This window comes from Perissodus microlepis, chromosome 18, assembly GCF_051167445.1.
Source record: "Perissodus microlepis isolate ML-2025 ecotype Zambia chromosome 18, ASM5116744v1, whole genome shotgun sequence".
Lineage (NCBI taxonomy): Eukaryota > Metazoa > Chordata > Actinopteri > Cichliformes > Cichlidae > Perissodus > Perissodus microlepis.
The window spans coordinates 36,513,340-36,533,659 of record NC_140478.1 but is presented as its reverse complement, the minus strand read 5'-3'; the positions used below and the strand labels follow the sequence as shown (position 1 = coordinate 36,533,659).

The window sequence follows — 20,320 nt, the reverse complement described above, 5'->3', positions numbered from 1 at the left end:
TACTTTTGTATCGTTTATTGCATTTATGGAGGGAGTGGTGTATGCTGGGTAATGGCACAGCTAGCTACTGGGTGACTTTATTCACCCGCTTCGACCACCACTGAACAAGACACACAAGCTGAAACGTCAAGACTGGGCCAAGAAATATCTCAAGACTGATTTTTCTAAGGTTTTATGGACTGATGAAATGAGAGTGAGTCTTGATGGGCCAGATGGATGGGCCCGTGGCTGGATTGGTAAAGGCAGAGAGCTCCAGTCCGACTCAGACGCCAGCAAGGTGGAGGTGGAGTACTGGTTTGGGCTGGTATCATCAAAGATGAGCTTGTGGGGCCTTTTCAGGTTGAGGATGGAGTCAAGCTCAACTCCCAGTCCTACTGCCAGTTTCTGGAAGACACCTTCTTCAAGCAGTGGTACAGGAAGAAGTCTGCATCCTTCAAGAAAAACATGATTTTCATGCAGGACAATGCTCCATCACACGCGTCCAAGTACTCCACAGCGTGGCTGGCAAGAAAGGGTATAAAAGAAGAAAAACTAATGACATGGCCACCTTGTTCACCTGATCTGAACCCCATTGAGAACCTGTGGTCCATCATCAAATGTGAGATTTACAAGGAGGGAAAACAGTACACCTCTCTGAACGGTGTCTGGGAGGCTGTGGTTGCTGCTGCACGCAATGTTGATGGTGAACAGATCAAAATACTGACAGAATCCATGGATGGCAGGCTTTTGAGTGTCCTTGCAAAGAAAGGTGGCTATATTGGTCGCTGATTTGTTTTTGTTTTGTTTTTGAATGTCAGAAATGTATATTTGTGAATGTGGAGATGTTATATTGGTTTCACTGGTGAAAATAAATAATTGAAATGGGTATATATTTGTTTTTTGTTAAGTTGCCTAATAATTATACACAGTAATAGTCACCTGCACACACAGATATCCCCCTAAAATAGCTAAAACTAAAAACAAACTAAAAACTACTTCCAAAAACATTCAGCTTTGATATTAATGAGTTTTTTGGGTTCATTGAGAACATGGTTGTTGTTCAATAATAAAATTATTCCTCAAAAATACAACTTGCCTAATAATTCTGCACTCCCTGTATGTGTATATGTGTATATATGGTGTATTTATGGTTATATCCTTACTCTCATTCCCCTTAATGTATCTGTAACATGCAACTTCTTTCAGTGCTTTGCTACTGGAAACTGAATTTCCCGGAGGAACCCACCCAAGGGATTAATAAAGTTTCATCTAATCTAATCTAATCTAATCTAATCTAATCTAATCTAATCTAATCTAATACCAATTCTATGTGCAATAACTCAACTGTATATACATAACACTATTTATTACATATTACTTACGGCTTGTATATTGTACATTTTATATATATATATGTTTTTCCCTATGTTAATACTGTCCATATGTACATAGCGCTGCAGAACTGTACCCCCCCCAGCATGTTTACACTGAGTAGGAGATGCTCTGTATGTCATTGTACAACTGTATAGTGACAATAAAGGCATTCTATTCTATTCTATTCTATATTTAAAAAACAACAACTATCTATCATGTACAAACTCTTTACAGGAATAAACCTGAAACCAATTGTTCTGCTGGGGAAGTTTTGTAAGCGGTACGAAGTTTAAAAAACAACATTCACCTGAGGGAGGCCCCCAGGAGCTCAGGTCTGACTGGTTTCAGCGACCAGAAACTGGAATGTACGGTGAGCAAACTGTGTTAAAATGCAGTGACTGATAAAAGACGGATGAGCACATCACCATCACAATTAGTTGATCAATATTCTCAATAATATAAAAAAAAAGGCTTTCTCACAGACTGTATTATAATACAAATACAAACCACACATGGATTATTGCATGGTCCTGAAGCCAGCAGCGCCCTTGGTCATGAGATTTGTTTTAAATGTTTGCTGTATTATTGTTTTTAAATCATTGGAGTATACAGATTTTAAAAGTGTTTTATGATTACAATAGTTCGTAAAGTAGCAGAAGTATTCACACATCACAGTGACGGAGGTTAAAGGTTAATTATCAACCTTCTGTGGAGGAAATAAGGTGCTTGTTGTGCATTACGTTCAACATTTTCCTAATGTACCTTCAAACAGCTAATACCGCTTGAGCATTCCTGTCTGTGCCTAATGTCAAGTCATAGTCATGTAGTTTCTCTTTTCAAGTTCTTCTTGATGAAAATCACACTTTAACCTTTGACTTTCATAAATGATGTGACAGACTTAACACCATGTTAAGTCTATTTGGCAAATTCTGATCAATTATGAAGGATTATCCAGAATATTCTGACCGGCTACCTTTGATAACGCAGAAACAGAAATCTTGAGTTGTGGTATCAGGGTGCTCAGCCCACAGATATTGAACTTCACATACCCCATCTGCCTCCATTTGGGACTGCAATGGCCTTAAAAACCCTACACATATCTTCCCTACTTAAGTGCAGCCTTTTTTCTAATGGAATTACAATATCGGCATCTGGTCTCTGACTTCTCATCAATTGTGTGGGCGTCCTTTAGAGGACATTTCATCGGAATAAAGGCAAATACGGTGGTGCCTTTATCTGCAGAAATATGTGGCCTGTAGCCAGTGGGTGGGGCACCACATGCTCGCTCTCACTGTTAGATTGGATAGAAAAGTCTGCAGCAGGACAAGCGAATATTAATGACGTTTCTGAGTGTTTCGATTCCATCAAGAACAAAAACAAATCTTAGCTAACCAACACTCACTGGGTTTTAGTGGATTACTATATTTCACAGAAATATTACAGAAACAGTTTCTTTGGTACAATAATCCAGCTGTGCAGAAATCAGGGAGTCGGGAAGAAGCAGCTCATTAAATTCTGTGCTTGTTTAAGACTGAAGCACATATTATATTATCATAATACCAGAGCTGAACTGGATGACTCATTCCTCATTAAATTACTTCAGATGTTATTTAAAAAATATGTATATTTTATGCAAGTGAAGCTGCTTGTGCTGCCACCTAAACCAATCATAACGTGGCCTCAAATGTTAAAGTAACCTTATGAGCAGAATCTGATATAAGAGACTATCAGTTATGGAGACAAAGATAAAGGCAAAAAAAAAAAAAAACTGTATTTAAATTAAATAAGCAAACTGATATGAATGAACCTTACATTTAGATAATACAAATCATCAGCAAGAATAATAAAAAACAAGCAAAAACAAATAATAAAACAAACCTCAGCTAACGTGGAAGCTACACTGCAAGGTGGTCTGTTTAATAAATAAAATCTGACAGGTCACATACAGGACCATTAACATCTCTGTAAACAGAACTCAGCTCCCACAAAGCTCCAAATGAAGAAAAACTGCCTCTGCATGCAGAGAACTGTTTGTGGAGACATCCAGCATGTCGACGCACAGTGAGTGAATGATGAAGAACAAACCATAACGAGGGGCAGGGCTACTACACTGCATTGTGTCCATCAGGTAAAAAAAAAAAAGAAATCTGTTGGCTAATCTACACCATATCAATAACAGCTTCCTTAAGGTTTTAAAATGCACTGCAGCTGCATTTTAAAACATATCTACAAGCAATGCCAAAGAAACACACAGGTATGAGTACAGAGGTACTATGAAGGTAGCTCACTTCTTACTGGAGTATATCACCATAGTGACTTAAACTGTAGAGCAAACCTGCTTCAGAGCAGGTTGTGTTTGAGATTACGGATCAACAAGTATGAAATCACCACTTAGCTACCAATCAGTTCTCTGGAAAACTGCTTTACAACAAGTACCTGAAAGATCCCTTTGGACTGCTGTGCCATGGATAGTGGGAGGATCTTTCCATTGATGAGCATCAGTAGTCTAATCAGTTTAGATTCTTAAATTCAACTTCATTCTTTGACTTTTCCCATTTGTCTGCAGAACAATTTCACAACATTTTGAATTCCTCTATAAACATTAATCTCGTTTTTTTCTTTTGTCTGCAACGCTTGTCCCTAGCATGTCCTCGTCCATGAAAGCATTTAATCTTATCTGAGCAATTCCTCTTGGTCTCCTGTATCACTGCTCATCGTTCGACATGCTTTTCCCAGTATATCCACGGCCATTTTTGTATTTATGCTTGTATTTTCTCCCAGACTGGTAAACATCAACAGAGCTCAGCAAAAGAACTTTTAGTTCCTATTTGAACTTTATTAATACAAGTGTTTAACCTTTTCATGTTTATAGTTTTATCTTTCTTTGTAAAGTCAGCTGTTCTGCTGCTCTGTATGTGATTGGTCAGATGCCCCCAACGCCACCCCTTTCATGTAAACAGGCTAGTAGCTAAAATGGGAAACCCTGGGTTACCTTATAGAGTTGATAACTAGCGTCATGTGATCACTTAGTCTGATTGACAATGTTGGGATAAGTTAATCAAGATAACAGAAAGATTTCTTGAGTATGATGAACAATGAATTTAACTCCTAAATATGACTTCCTAACACAGAATGTGATGACGTCATACGCTTTGTACTTTGATGTGTGGTGATTGGAAGTGTCTGTGTGGTGCAGCCTGGACAGACCAGACCAGCTGCACCACACAGACACTTCAAACCTCACCCGAGGACAAAAAGCACAAGAACAACAACAAAAAAAGAAAGAAAACAAACCTTAGAAACATGCAGGGTTACAGGAGAAGCCAGTCGTGCAGAGGTGAGCCTGTGCGAGTCTGAATTTAACTCCTATTTATGACTTCCTACCAAAGAATGATGATGGGAGAATTTGGATTTATTTATTAACAGATTTATTACGCATTAGTTTTATGGGTCTGTTCCACTTAAGGTCAGATTGGTGTCTATGAACCAAAATGAGTTTCACACCAAGACTAAACTCGTGTCATGGTTTGCATTATGCAGTGGTTACAGTGGTGACACTTATTAGACTCTGAAGTCTGTGCACCAGTTTTTCAGGGTCCTATAGGTGCAATTGTTGCGACCACTGTAAATGTGACACCATCACAGAAAAATTGTATAAAATCAGAAGAAGAAAGAGAACTCTAATATGATGGCTGCACACCAGCTGGATCATTATAACAACATCACATCACATGAGTAACTTCAACATGACGAGACTCCAAGGACTCCAACAATGTTCATACAGTGAGGATAAATAATGTTTTTTATTATTTATTATAAAAAGGACACAATATAGATATATAAAATGCAGCCAGAACTCCAATAACTAACATGTCCATTAATTTGACACGTTGGTTTATATATAATTTCTTTTTCTCTCTTAGCTTTTCAGCTCCACATTTTTGCCATTTCTTCCACACTCAACTCTTTTCTACAAGCTGAGCACACAGTGAAGGTAGGGGAGGGCTGGTGGCATTAAGAGATTTGATTGGGCAATCTAGGGGCCAGTTAGTTCTTTCCTTTGGTGAAAGTTGGGCTCTTCAATTCAGCATGGTACAACTCCAAAGATTCTGCAACATCAAACCCTCTGTCTGCTAATATTACATCCAGTTACAAGATGAGCTTCCCGACCCCCTGAACTACGGATGCCCTACATGACTGTTAGGACAACTTATGTATTGCAAGTATGCAGTACTAAGAATAACTTGATGTTTCTGACTTTGCATTATGAATTGTTTACCCACTGACAAACATTTCAAGTTCTACTAAATTAAAAAACAATTTGTGGTAACCTGATTATGATTCAAAAAGAATAATTAACAACACTTCTTGTAATGGTGTTAAAATCAGCCCAGCTTTTATTTTCATATGCAAAAAGTAAAAGAAAATCAGCCAACATACTGGACACATATAATTGTCAATATAATTGTTTATTGTTCAACACAATAAACAATTATACTGTCACCATGGTTACTGGTATTGAAAGCTTATTGATAATTTGTCCAAGTAAAGAATGCCCTCTCACAAATGTCATGTGACCACCTCATTGGCTTACAGAATCGTGATGTCACACACATTTAGAATCTTACCACCACTGTGATCCTTTGATCCTTTGATCCTAAAACCCTTAAATAGGGGTGAGACGCAAGAACTTTCAGTCCGTTATTCGCAGCATTTATGTGTGCAGCATTTAAACGTTCGCCAGAGAAGCCTTTTTTTTGGATCCTTTTCAGAGTCACTGTTAACAGATTCCAACATGTCTCCAAGAAAACAGAAAAAAAGAGAAAACGTAAAGCCCAGCGCTCCTCTTTGCAATCGAGAAGACGATACTCAACTGCAGAAGATGTGCTCGGAAGAAATGCATGAGCAAAATCTCATGAGCAATCACAATACGCGACACCCGCCCCAGTCAGAGTACACCAGTTACATCTGGGAAAGTTTTTTTAAACAACGAGCGGAGATTATCAAACTGAGAGAGCACTGTGAGAGAAGGACCGCCGAAGTAGATAGACTGTTCAAACAGCTTCTTGATAAGGAGGATATTCAAAAGGAGAAAGAAATGGAACTCCTAGATATGCGGGGGAGGAACTTTGAGCTCCAAGCAAAGCTTAATAAAGTACAAGAAAAACCAACAGAAGAAATCCTCCAACAGAAGAAAAACGAGAAAGAGAGGGAAAAAAAGATTCAGGAGCTGCAAGTAAAGCTGGATGAAGCTCTGCAAAAAAATCAAGAACTCCTCCAAGAGAAGAAACAACTGGTCATAAAACTCCAAGGCACTGAGATAAATCAAAAAGTGCTGAAAGGAAGGGTTGAGTTTCTTCAAAAGAAAGCGCAACAGACCATGAAAAAGGAAGATATGGATTGCAAGCTTCAGGACAGCGAGAAACACAAGGAAGCCTTGCAAATAAAGCTTGATGAAGCTTTGCAAAAAAATCAAGAACTCCTCCAAGAAAAAGAACAAATGGACATAAAGCAGCGCAAACTGCAAGGCATGGAGGAAAAGCACAAAGGACTTCAGGCAAAGCTTGAAAAAACACTGAACAAAAATAAAGAGTTGCTTCAAGAAAAAAAGCAACTAGAAATTAAACAGAAAGAAACGGACTCCAAGCTTGAAGGCGTGGAGGAAAAATACACCGCGCTGAAAATAAAGCTTGATAAAACAGTGCAAAGAAATAAGGATTTCCTACAAGACAAAGAACAGCATGACACGAAACAGAAAGATCTGGATTGTGAGCTTCAGAACATCAAGAAACACAACCAAGGTTTGCAAGTAATGCTTGATGAAGCTCTGCAAAAAAATAAAGAAATCCTTGAAGAGAAAGAAAAACTGGACATAAACCAGAGAGGCATGCAGGAAAAATACGGAGTGCAGCAGGTAAAGCTTGATGAAACGCTGCACAAATATCAAGAGCTGCTTCAAGACAAAGAACAACGGGAAATAAAGCAGAAAAAAGATAAACAAATTCTCCAGAACTTTGAGAGGAAAAACCAACAACTGCAAGACCGTTATAACAAACTGAACTCCAAAACAACTGAGCTGGAGGGGGAAAAGAAAAAAGTGCAAAAACAATGCTCAGAGATGCAGAGTAAGCTCAGTGACATGCTGAGAAAAAACACAGAACTGGAGAAACTTTCCAACAACTTGAAGTGCAAAAACACTGAGGTGCAGATGTTAAAGCAGCAACTAGAGAAAACAAGCAAAGACCTGCAGTGTACACTTCAAGAACTCGAGAGAAGTCAGCAGCTACAAGACGCACACAACAAATTACAACACAGTTATACAGAGATGCACGAGGCAAAGCTTATGCAGGAGGCCAAATGTAAAGAACTGAAAGAAAGGCTCGAAGAAAAACAAGCCAAATTAGAAGAAGTGGAGACAACATGCAGGAAACTCGAGAAGGAAAATACACAAACAATTGATGAGTTACGAACCCTCATCCTAGAGAAAAAAGTGCTCGTGGAAAAGATGATGGAAAAGAAGAAAAAACGCTTCCGCTTCTTCTGGAGAAAGAGCACTCCTGCTTTTTCTACTTTTTCTACTTTTCCTTCTGCTGATGTCACCCCCTCTTCCTCCTCCACCGTTGCATCGTAATTTTCACCATAACTCCTAACACCTGTCCCATCTCCCCCCCCACCCCCCCCCCCCCTTTCTCTTTCACCCTCACCCCCCAACCAGTCCCGACAGTTGACTGCCCCCTCTAGAGCCTGGTTCTGTCATAGGTTTCTTCCTTTAAAGGGAGTTGTTCCTATCCACTGTCGCACCCAGTGCTTGCTCAGAGGGCATAGTTGGGGTTCTCTCTCCTCTATCTCTTTCCTCCTTTCTATCCCTTTCCTTTACCCTCTTCTTTACCCCCCACCCCTCCCCCCTTTTCTATTCCCCCGCTTTTCTATTTCCTTAATAATTTAATAATAAACACAATTGGCTACATTTTAAATGTGTCTGATCAACGTCTTCATTCAAGAATGAATTGTCTTTCTCACGGAGTCATGTGTATTTTGTGTTTTCCTCGGGCTGGTGATCCCCGCGGTGGTTCAGCCCCGGAGTCCAGAGTTTTAGTGTTTTAATCACATTTAGTGTTACATTTCAGATCACCACAATAGGATATCCATAATTTAGGATTCAGGCATTTGTTTTAGTTCAATATCGTAATCATTCTATGACTGAGTAGTTTACAGAACCTTCAGTCTGCAGCAATAACTTCTGTTGGAGCTATTTGTTCTTATTTTTTATTATTTTGAAATTAGCTAAAGTTTGTTGTTAGTTTACTTATATTTTGGGGTTTATTTACAAGTTTATTTGTAGGTTAATATTTCTTTGAATGTTTTGTTTGTTTGATGTTACCTTGTTAAATTAGTCAGTAAAAGCTGTAGGGCCATTTTGTTTCTATAAATAAAGACACTGGTATAGGACCAGCATGCACTGGGGTGAGCCTATGGTTTTTTACTAGAGCAGGAGAAGCAGCAGGAAGTAACTAAAAATGGATCTTGTTATTGCTTGCCAAACTGGATAAAATAAACCATAAAAACGCAACTTTAAAGTTTGGACAGTGGACTTCTTTTGCCTGCGTACGAAATATTATCTCAGTGCAGCAGTGGCTTGTGGACCTTTAACTGTGGGATGTTTGGTTTGTCAAACAAAAGGAATTGCCACTACAAAAAGTAAAAAACCTGCCCGTGGACAAAGGAATAATCCTTCATTAATGGATATGTTGGATATATGGATTTCAAGGATCACCGTCGAACTCGAATAAAAGTTACTGGATCGTCTGTAAGTACTCCAGACGGATTTGATGTTGAAGCCTGGATCAACATGTCACTCGTTCATCAAAGCTGGTGAGTGATAATATTGTTTAAGCCGTAAAGGAAAACGGTGAAGCTATTGGAGTTTAAAGACATTATTTCACTACAAAGACTGATGAACTGAGTTTTGATGTACTAAATTTGTGCATAATAGGATCACTAATTGAAACATGCCAACGCCCTCTGTGGAAATGTTTGTTCACTGCAATCATGTTTGCGCTTTATGCTATGGATTCTCAGTGTGCTGTGCATCTTTATAATGTTTGAAATAATCCAAGAGGACAATAAAAATGTCGGATATTAAGAGTAAACAAGAGAGTAAACAAGAGGATGACACTCAGATGCAAGCAGAGAAAAGAAGCATCAAATTTACGCCAAAAGGTTTGGATTTGTATATAAAGACATGCCAAGAAAAGCGGAGTTCAATGTGTAAGCAAGCATCTAAGTACATGGGGAAAATTTCTGCTTTAATGACCTCACATGAGAAGGTTAAGGAAGTGTCTTCTGAATTTGGGAAGTTTATTAAATGCTATCAAGATGCAAACGCTTTGCAAGAATCCTTTTTAAGTTTGCCACTGCCAGAAGATGAAGTGAAAAGGCAAAGCGCACATTTTCAGTCTAAGGTGACAGCATTCTCTGTTTTTATGGACAAAGTAAAGGTTTGGTTGCAGCAAGCAGGCGAGCCGTATACTGAACAAAGCAATACTGCTCTTAATGATCAAGCTGTTGAAAGTTTGGATGAAATAAATCCTGAAGACAGTGTCTCTAATATCTCAAGTGTAAAGCCACCTTCGAAAACATTGTCACAGCAAAGTCGAATTTCATCAACATCTTCCGCACGCATTAAAGCTGCGGCTGACAAGGCAGCGCTCATGGAGCGACTCGCTGCATTAAAGAAAAACATTCTATTGAAGCGCAAGAGGAAAAACTGAGAAAAGAAAAGGAGAAATTATCCTTGGAAACAGAGTTGGCAGCAACTAAGGCAAAGCTTCGTGTCTTAAAAATAAACTCAGTTTGTAGCTCTGAGCGTTCTGATGGAATGAACTCTTATTTTGAAAGAGGGCACGTACGAGAAGCGCCTGATTTAAATCCTTGTGCTGATACATTTGTTCCGGCAGAAAGAGATTACTCTGGTACAAATTCTGCATCTGAATCACAAGTAATCACACCTAGACAAAGTCAAAACCAACATCAGGTGGATGAGGTGATGGTAAAAGTTGATGATTCAGCTCAAGTGACGCAGCAAACACAGCCTCAGTCTCCTACTTTGACTGAGAATTGCACGAAGGAGATTGTCAATATTATGCAAAAACAAAATGACATCACTACTTTGCTTGTAAAACAAAACTTATCTTCTGTCCTTCCAGCTAGAAACATCCCTATGTTTGATGGAGACCCTTTACAGTACAGATCATTTATGAATGCCTTTGAAAATGGAGTGGAAGCTAAAACTGATAACTGGAGCGACTGTTTGCATTTTTTAGAGCAGTTCACTAGGGGGCAGCCTAAAGACTTGGTGCATAGTTGTCAGCATTTACCTCCTGAGCAGGGCTATTCCACAGACAAATATCTTCTTGAAGAACATTTTGGGAACGGAAATAAAATTGCCTCTGCATATATGGAGAGGATTGTGAGTTGGGCACCTATTAAAAGTGAGGATGTGAAAGGTCTACAGTCATTCTCTCTTTTTCTTCAAGGATGTTCGAATCTAACACAGCAAGTTGTTTATATGAAGGAGTTGGATTTGCCCTCAAATATGAGAATGATTGTTATGAAACTTCCATACAAATTGAGGGAAAAATGGAGAGTTGTTGCCTATGAACTGCAGGAACAAAATGGTCACAGAGCAGTGTTCACTGATCTGGTTGCCTTCATAATAAAACAGGTGAAAGTAGCATAAGATCCAGTGTTTGGCAACATCCAAGACTCACAATCTGGAAGCAGCTTTAAAGTTTCAAGTTCCACCAAGCAAAGAAAAAAAGGAAGTAGTTTTGCCACTAATGTCAGTACGGTTCCAGGAGTCAAAACTCAATCAACTGGAAGCAGAACAAATTCCACTGTTCTGCATAATTTTTTGTTTTGTTCACACAGCAATCATTTACTAGAGAATTGTAAGAAGTTTAAAGCTAAAATGCATCGAGATAAGTTGAATTTTAACAAGGAAAGGGGAATTTGTTTTGGTTGTTTAAAAGTTGGTCACATAAGCAAAGACTGTAGGAGTCGTTTGAGACACAGCAGCTGAGCAAATGATCATTTCATGCTGAAGACATCCTCAGACAGAATTAAACACATACATAAACACAGCCTGGTGCCAATAACACAGCTAATGACACTGCTGTATCACTGGCTTTACTGATTAAAGACCATATCTGAAGGAAATCTTTGAACACAACAGAAAGTGACCTTTTAAACCTGCGACACTGATGCTGCATTCAAGGACCATTAAAAACATCTGAAAGGACTTAAGAACATCAAGAAAATGTGACTTGTTTCTCTGTAATGAAGCTGTTTTAGTGAAGAAAGTTGAAAGGTCACAGAGCGACTGCTGAATCTTCTGCTCTAAACATGAACTCTGAACTTTGTGATGCTTCAGGAGGAAAACTGCTTCAGTTATTCTCTCAGATTAGTTTCATATTTTCTGCATCAGATTTGAGTGAGATCACTGCATATCCACCGGATTCCAGCCAGAGTGGATTCTGGAGTCTTCCACGCTCCTGTTAGTGATCCTCCATCTGGATGGATGATAACAACATTCTGAACAATCTAGCAGGAGATGGCCCATATCTATGGGACTGATTTGTGCTAATAACGCCCACTGTATGGACTGATAACAGCCGAAGCGGGTGAATAAAGTCACCCACTAGCTAGCTGTGCCATTACCCAGCATACACCACTCCCTCCATAAATGCAATAAACGATACAAAAGTATCGTTCTACCTGTTTTTCAGGTAGTTGTTTACATTATATAATTTATTGTGTTCTGTATACGTCACTACAATGTGATTTGGAAAATGTCTAAATATACCGACAACAGACAACAATGCAGAAGGCCTCAGAACTGGTTCCCAGTGGGATGCTGTCAGTCATTGGTAGACCTCAGGCTCAGTATAATTATGCCTGTCTGCAGGCAAAAGAGCACTGCAAGAGTCTGGGGATGGAGAATCCTGTGTGCTCTGTGGCCAACTACCTGTTTCCAGATGGCAGGGTTATTGCAGGGCACCAGCAGGTAATGCATTCATATATTCTTGCTGCTTTAATATACCGTGAATCTATTGTGTTCTCTTTTCTGTCTTCTCTCAACCATCAAAAAAGTTGTTAGAGCTGCTCTTGTCATTTCTGCTGTCTTCTTTGACTTCTCAGGCTCTGGATTTCCTCCAGGAAAACTCTCGGCGCCTAAAGTTCATGCGGACCAAAACTCTCCCAGTCAGTGGTGCGTTCCACACTGAGCTGATGGCATCGGCTACTGAACCCCTCAGAGAGGTGCTCCGGCAGGTGGAGGTCAGTCAGCCACTTTATCCAAAAGGGATTAACATATTTTCTGAAACATGCATTCAATTACTCTGTAAAGCTACACCAGTCCTCATTTTTTTAAGATAACCCATCCTATTCAGTCTGACTCGGAAAGTTAAATGGAAAGTACACCCAAGATTTTACATCTGGTATTCAGCCATTCAAACTGCCCTCCGTCTTCAGAGTGAGGGAAAGTCTTCCCTTCACCATGAACTCAAACTGAAGAGAGGGATCCAGCGGGAAAACAGTCAGCGGGAACGCAGCCGGAGCGCCCGCAGCAGCTGCAGCAGCAGGGGCAGCCAATCTGATGACTTGACTATCCATGAGACGGAGAAGACAGAAAAAGAGAAAGACAAACAGGACTTAGAGATTGAAAACATTATCAAGGTAAGTGAGGGCTATAAGAATCTTTTTTTGTAATATTTATTTAATTACATCATGCGCCAAACTATCCATGGTAGTGATTATTTAACTAATTCATAGTGGCACTGGGCAGCTGCCAGTGCAGTTCATTTTGTCCATTTAAAAAGTACCATGTACACTCACTGGCCACATTTTTGTTAGATACACCTGTTGAGCTGCTCATTAGGTCAAATACCTAATCAGCCTATCACATGGCAGCAGCTCAGTGCATTTAGGCATGTATACGTTAATAAGACGACCTGCTGAAGGTCAAAGGTCAAAGGGGATTTAAATGACTTTGAACATGCATTGTTGTTTGTGTCGGACAGGCTTGTCTGAGTATTTCAGAAATTTAGTACATCAAAACTCAGTTCATCAGTCTTTGTAGTGAAATAATGTCTTTAAACTCCAATAGCTTCACCGTTTTCCTTTACGGCTTAAACAATATTATCACTCACCAGCTTTGATGAACGAGTGACATGTTGATCCAGGCTTCAACATCAAATCCGTCTGGAGTACTTACAGACGATCCAGTAACTTTTATTCGAGTTCGACGGTGATCCTTGAAATCCATATATCCAACATATCCATTAATGAAGGATTATTCCTTTGTCCACGGGCAGGTTTTTTACTTTTTGTAGTGGCAATTCCTTTTGTTTGACAAACCAAACATCCCACAGTTAAAGGTCCACAAGCCACTGCTGCACTGAGATAATATTTCGTACGCAGGCAAAAGAAGTCCACTGTCCAAACTTTAAAGTTGCGTTTTTATGGTTTCTTTTATCCAGTTTGGCAAGCAATAACAAGATCCATTTTTAGTTACTTCCTGCTGCTTCTCCTGCTCTAGTAAAAAACCATAAGCTCACCCCAGTGCATGCTGGTCCTATACCAGTCTCTTTATTTATAGAAACAAAATGGCCCTACAGCTTTTACTGACTAATTTAACAAGGTAACATCAAACAAACAAAACATTGAAAGAAATATTAACCTACAAATAAACTTGTAAATAAACCCCAAAATATAAGTAAACTAACAACAAACTTTAACTAATTTCAAAATAATAAAAAATAAGAACAAATAGCTCCAACAGAAGTTATTGCTGCAGACTGAAGGTTCTGTAAACTACTCAGTCATAGAATGATTACGATATTGAACTAAAACAAATGCCTGAATCCTAAATTATGGATATCCTATTGTGGTGATCTGAAATGTAACACTAAATGTGATTAAAACACTAAAACTCTGGACTCCGGGGCTGAACGACCGCGGGGATCACCAGCCCGAGGAAAACACAAAATACACATGACTCCGTGAGAAAGACAATTCATTCTTGAATGAAGACGTTGATCAGACACATTTAAAATGTAGCCAATTGTGTTTATTATTAAATTATTAAGGAAATAGAAAAGCGGGGGAATAGAAAAGGGGGGAGGGGTGGGGGGTAAAGAAGAGGGTAAAGGAAAGGGATAGAAAGGAGGAAAGAGATAGAGGAGAGAGAACCCCAACTATGCCCTCTGAGCAAGCACTGGGTGCGACAGTGGATAGGAACAACTCCCTTTAAAGGAAGAAACCTATGACAGAACCAGGCTCTAGAGGGGGCAGTCAACTGTCGGGACTGGTTGGGGGGTGAGGGTGAAAGAGAAAGGGGGGGGGGAGATGGGACAGGTGTTAGGAGTTAAGGTGAAAATTACGATGCAACGGTGGAGGAGGAAGACGGGGTGACATCAGCAGAAGGAAAAGTAGAAAAAATAGAAAAAGCAGGAGTGCTCTTTCTCCAGAAGAAGCGGAAGCGTTTTTTCTTCTTTTCCATCATCTTTTCCACGAGCACTTTTTTCTCTAGGATGAGGGTTCGTAACTCATCAATTGTTTGTGTATTTTCCTTCTCGAGTTTCCTGCATGTTGTCTCCACTTCTTCTAATTTGGCTTGTTTTTCTTCGAGCCTTTCTTTCAGTTCTTTACATTTGGCCTCCTGCATAAGCTTTGCCTCGTGCATCTCTGTATAACTGTGTTGTAATTTGTTGTGTGCGTCTTGTAGCTGCTGACTTCTCTCGAGTTCTTGAAGTGTACACTGCAGGTCTTTGCTTGTTTTCTCTAGTTGCTGCTTTAACATCTGCACCTCAGTGTTTTTGCACTTCAAGTTGTTGGAAAGTTTCTCCAGTTCTGTGTTTTTTCTCAGCATGTCACTGAGCTTACTCTGCATCTCTGAGCATTGTTTTTGCACTTTTTTCTTTTCCCCCTCCAGCTCAGTTGTTTTGGAGTTCAGTTTGTTATAACGGTCTTGCAGTTGTTGGTTTTTCCTCTCAAAGTCCTGGAGAATTTGTTTATCTTCTTTCTGCTTTATTTCCCATTGTTCTTTGTCTTGTAGGAAATCCTTATTTCTTTGCACTGTTTTATCAAGCTTTATTTTCAGCGCGGTGTATTTTTCCTCCACGCCTTCAAGCTTGGAGTCCGTTTCTTTCTGTTTAATTTCTAGTTGCTTTTTTTCTTGAAGCAACTCTTTATTTTTGTTCAGTGTTTTTTCAAGCTTTGCCTGAAGTCCTTTGTGCTTTTCCTCCATGCCTTGCAGTTTGCGCTGCTTTATGTCCATTTGTTCTTTTTCTTGGAGGAGTTCTTGATTTTTTTGCAGAGCTTCATCAAGCTTTATTTGCAAGGCTTCCTTGTGTTTCTCGCTGTCCTGAAGCTTGCAATCCATATCTTCCTTTTTCATGGTCTGTTGCGCTTTCTTTTGAAGAAACTCAACCCTTCCTTTCAGCACTTTTTGATTTATCTCAGTGCCTTGGAGTTTTATGACCAGTTGTTTCTTCTCTTGGAGGAGTTCTTGATTTTTTTGCAGAGCTTCATCCAGCTTTACTTGCAGCTCCTGAATCTTTTTTTCCCTCTCTTTCTCGTTTTTCTTCTGTTGGAGGATTTCTTCTGTTGGTTTTTCTTGTACTTTATTAAGCTTTGCTTGGAGCTCAAAGTTCCTCCCCCGCATGTCTAGGAGTTCCATTTCTTTCTCCTTTTGAATATCCTCCTTATCGAGAAGCTGTTTGAACAGTCTATCTACCTCGGCGGTCCTTCTCTCACAGTGCTCTCTCAGTTTGATAATCTCCGCTCGTTGTTTAAAAAAACTTTCCCAGATGTAACTGGTGTACTCTGGCTGGGGCGGGTGTCGCGTATTGTGATTGCTCATGAGATTTTGCTCATGCATTTCTTCCGAGCACATCTTCTGCAGTTGAGTATCGTCTTCTCGATTGCAAAGAGGAGCGCTGGGCTTTACGTTTTCTCTTTTTTTCTGTTTTCTTGGAGACATGTTGGAATCTGTTAACAGTGACTCTGAAAAGGATCCCAAAAAAGGCTTCTCTGGCGAACGTTTAAATGCTGCACACATAAATGCTGCGAATAACGGACTGAAAGTTCTTGCGTCTCACCCCTATTTAAGGGTTTTAGGATCAAAGGATCAAAGGATCACAGTGGTGGTAAGATTCTAAATGTGTGTGACATCACGATTCTGTAAGCCAATGAGGTGGTCACATGACATTTGTGAGAGGGCATTCTTTACTTGGACAAATTATCAATAAGCTTTCAATACCAGTAACCATGGTGACAGTATAATTGTTTATTGTGTTGAACAATAAACAATTATATTGACAATTATATGTGTCCAGTATGTTGGCTGATTTTCTTTTACTTTTTGCATATGAAAATAAAAGCTGGGCTGATTTTAACACCATTACAAGAAGTGTTGTTAATTATTCTTTTTGAATCATAATCAGGTTACCACAAATTGTTTTTTAATTTAGTAGAACTTGAAATGTTTGTCAGTGGGTAAACAATTCATAATGCAAAGTCAGAAACATCAAGTTATTCTTAGTACTGCATACTTGCAATACATAAGTTGTCCTAACAGTCATGTAGGGCATCCGTAGTTCAGGGGGTCGGGAAGCTCATCTTGTAACTGGATGTAATATTAGCAGACAGAGGGTTTGATGTTGCAGAATCTTTGGAGTTGTACCATGCTGAATTGAAGAGCCCAACTTTCACCAAAGGAAAGAACTAACTGGCCCCTAGATTGCCCAATCAAATCTCTTAATGCCACCAGCCCTCCCCTACCTTCACTGTGTGCTCAGCTTGTAGAAAAGAGTTGAGTGTGGAAGAAATGGCAAAAATGTGGAGCTGAAAAGCTAAGAGAGAAAAAGAAATTATATATAAACCAACGTGTCAAATTAATGGACATGTTAGTTATTGGAGTTCTGGCTGCGTTTTATATATCTATATTGTGTCCTTTTTATAATAAATAATAAAAAGCATTATTTATCCTCACTGTATGAACATTGTTGGAGTCCTTGAAGTCTCGTCATGTTGAAGTTACTCATGTGATGTGATGTTGTTATAATGATCCAGCTGGTGTGCAGCCATCATATTAGAGTTCTCTTTCTTCTTCTGATTTTATACAATTTTTCTGTGATGGTGTCACATTTACAGTGGTCGCAACAATTGCACCTATAGGACCCTGAAAAACTGGTGCACAGACTTCAGAGTCTAATAAGTGTCACCACTGTAACCACTGCATAATGCAAACCATGACACGAGTTTAGTCTTGGTGTGAAACTCATTTTGGTTCATAGACACCAATCTGACCTTAAGTGGAACAGACCCATAAAACTAATGCGTAATAAATCTGTTAATAAATAAATCCAAATTCTCCCATCATCATTCTTTGGTAGGAAGTCATAAATAGGAGTTAAATTCAGACTCGCACAGGCTCACCTCTGCACGACTGGCTTCTCCTGTAACCCTGCATGTTTCTAAGGTTTGTTTTCTTTCTTTTTTTGTTGTTGTTCTTGTGCTTTTTGTCCTCGGGTGAGGTTTGAAGTGTCTGTGTGGTGCAGCTGGTCTGGTCTGTCCAGGCTGCACCACACAGACACTTCCAATCACCACACATCAAAGTACAAAGCGTATGACGTCATCACATTCTGTGTTAGGAAGTCATATTTAGGAGTTAAATTCATTGTTCATCATACTCAAGAAATCTTTCTGTTATCTTGATTAACTTATCCCAACATTGTCAATCAGACTAAGTGATCACATGACGCTAGTTATCAACTCTATAAGGTAACCCAGGGTTTCCCATTTTAGCTACTAGCCTGTTTACATGAAAGGGGTGGCGTTGGGGGCATCTGACCAATCACATACAGAGCAGCAGAACAGCTGACTTTACAAAGAAAGATAAAACCATAAACATGAAAAGGTTAAACACTTGTATTAATAAAGTTCAAATAGGAACTAAAAGTTCTTTTGCTGAGCTCTGTTGATGTTTACCAGTCTGGGAGAAAATACAAGCATAAATACAAAAATGGCCGTGGATATACTGGGAAAAGCATGTCGAATGATGAGCAGTGATACAGGAGACCAAGAGGAATTGCTCAGATAAGATCAAATGCTTTCATGGACGAGGACATGCTAGGGACAAGCGTTGCAGACAAAAGAAAAAAACGAGATTAATGTTTATAGAGGAATTCAAAATGTTGTGAAATTGTTCTGCAGACAAATGGGAAAAGTCAAAGAATGAAGTTGAATTTAAGAATCTAAACTGATTAGACTACTGATGCTCATCAATGGAAAGATCCTCCCACTATCCATGGCACAGCAGTCCAAAGGGATCTTTCAGGTACTTGTTGTAAAGCAGTTTTCCAGAGAACTGATTGGTAGCTAAGTGGTGATTTCATACTTGTTGATCCGTAATCTCAAACACAACCTGCTCTGAAGCAGGTTTGCTCTACAGTTTAAGTCACTATGGTGATATACTCCAGTAAGAAGTGAGCTACCTTCATAGTACCTCTGTACTCATACCTGTGTGTTTCTTTGGCATTGCTTGTAGATATGTTTTAAAATGCAGCTGCAGTGCATTTTAAAACCTTAAGGAAGCTGTTATTGATATGGTGTAGATTAGCCAACAGATTTCTTTTTTTTTTTACCTGATGGACACAATGCAGTGTAGTAGCCCTGCCCCTCGTTATGGTTTGTTCTTCATCATTCACTCACTGTGCGTCGACATGCTGGATGTCTCCACAAACAGTTCTCTGCATGCAGATGCAGTTTTTCTTCATTTGGAGCTTTGTGGGAGCTGAGTTCTGTTTACAGAGATGTTAATGGTCCTGTATGTGACCTGTCAGATTTTATTTATTAAACAGACCACCTTGCAGTGTAGCTTCCACGTTAGCTGAGGTTTGTTTTATTATTTGTTTTTGCTTGTTTTTTATTATTCTTGCTGATGATTTGTATTATCTAAATGTAAGGTTCATTCATATCAGTTTGCTTATTTAATTTAAATACAGGTGTTTTTTTTTTGCCTTTATCTTTGTCTCCATAACTGATAGTCTCTTATATCAGATTCTGCTCATAAGGTTACTTTAACATTTGAGGCCACGTTATGATTGGTTTAGGTGGCAGCACAAGCAGCTTCACTTGCATAAAATATACATATTTTTTAAATAACATCTGAAGTAATTTAATGAGGAATGAGTCATCCAGTTCAGCTCTGGTATTATGATAATATAATATGTGCTTCAGTCTTAAACAAGCACAGAATTTAATGAGCTGCTTCTTCCCGACTCCCTGATTTCTGCACAGCTGGATTATTGTACCAAAGAAACTGTTTCTGTAATATTTCTGTGAAATATAGTAATCCACTAAAACCCAGTGAGTGTTGGTTAGCTAAGATTTGTTTTTGTTCTTGATGGAATCGAAACACTCAGAAACGTCATTAATATTCGCTTGTCCTGCTGCAGACTTTTCTATCCAATCTAACAGTGAGAGCGAGCATGTGGTGCCCCACCCACTGGCTACAGGCCACATATTTCTGCAGATAAAGGCACCACCGTATTTGCCTTTATTCCGATGAAATGTCCTCTAAAGGACGCCCACACAATTGATGAGAAGTCAGAGACCAGATGCCGATATTGTAATTCCATTAGAAAAAAGGCTGCACTTAAGTAGGGAAGATATGTGTAGGGTTTTTAAGGCCATTGCAGTCCCAAATGGAGGCAGATGGGGTATGTGAAGTTCAATATCTGTGGGCTGAGCACCCTGATACCACAACTCAAGATTTCTGTTTCTGCGTTATCAAAGGTAGCCGGTCAGAATATTCTGGAAAATCCTTCATAATTGATCAGAATTTGCCAAATAGACTTAACATGGTGTTAAGTCTGTCACATCATTTATGAAAGTCAAAGGT

General features: G+C 39.3%; 2 protein-coding genes and 1 pseudogene across 2 annotated transcripts; 2 read left to right on the top strand and 1 right to left on the bottom strand.

The window, feature by feature from the left end:
- The first annotated feature begins 5,181 nt into the window (after positions 1-5,181).
- LOC146368900 (uncharacterized) lies at positions 5,182-7,984 on the top strand. Its single transcript, XM_084913603.1, has one exon. The coding sequence runs from the start codon at positions 6,149-6,151 to the stop codon at positions 7,982-7,984; it is 1,836 nt and encodes a 611-aa protein (XP_084769729.1). The 5' UTR covers positions 5,182-6,148.
- Positions 7,985-8,752: 768 nt separating this feature from the next.
- Positions 8,753-10,904, top strand: LOC146368899 (uncharacterized; annotated as a pseudogene).
- A 3,887-nt stretch (positions 10,905-14,791) lies between these two features.
- Positions 14,792-16,294, bottom strand: LOC146368898 (uncharacterized). The gene has a single exon (XM_084913601.1). It carries the CDS (start codon positions 16,292-16,294, stop codon positions 14,792-14,794), a length of 1,503 nt encoding a protein of 500 aa, XP_084769727.1.
- Between the last annotated feature and the right edge of the window lie 4,026 nt (positions 16,295-20,320).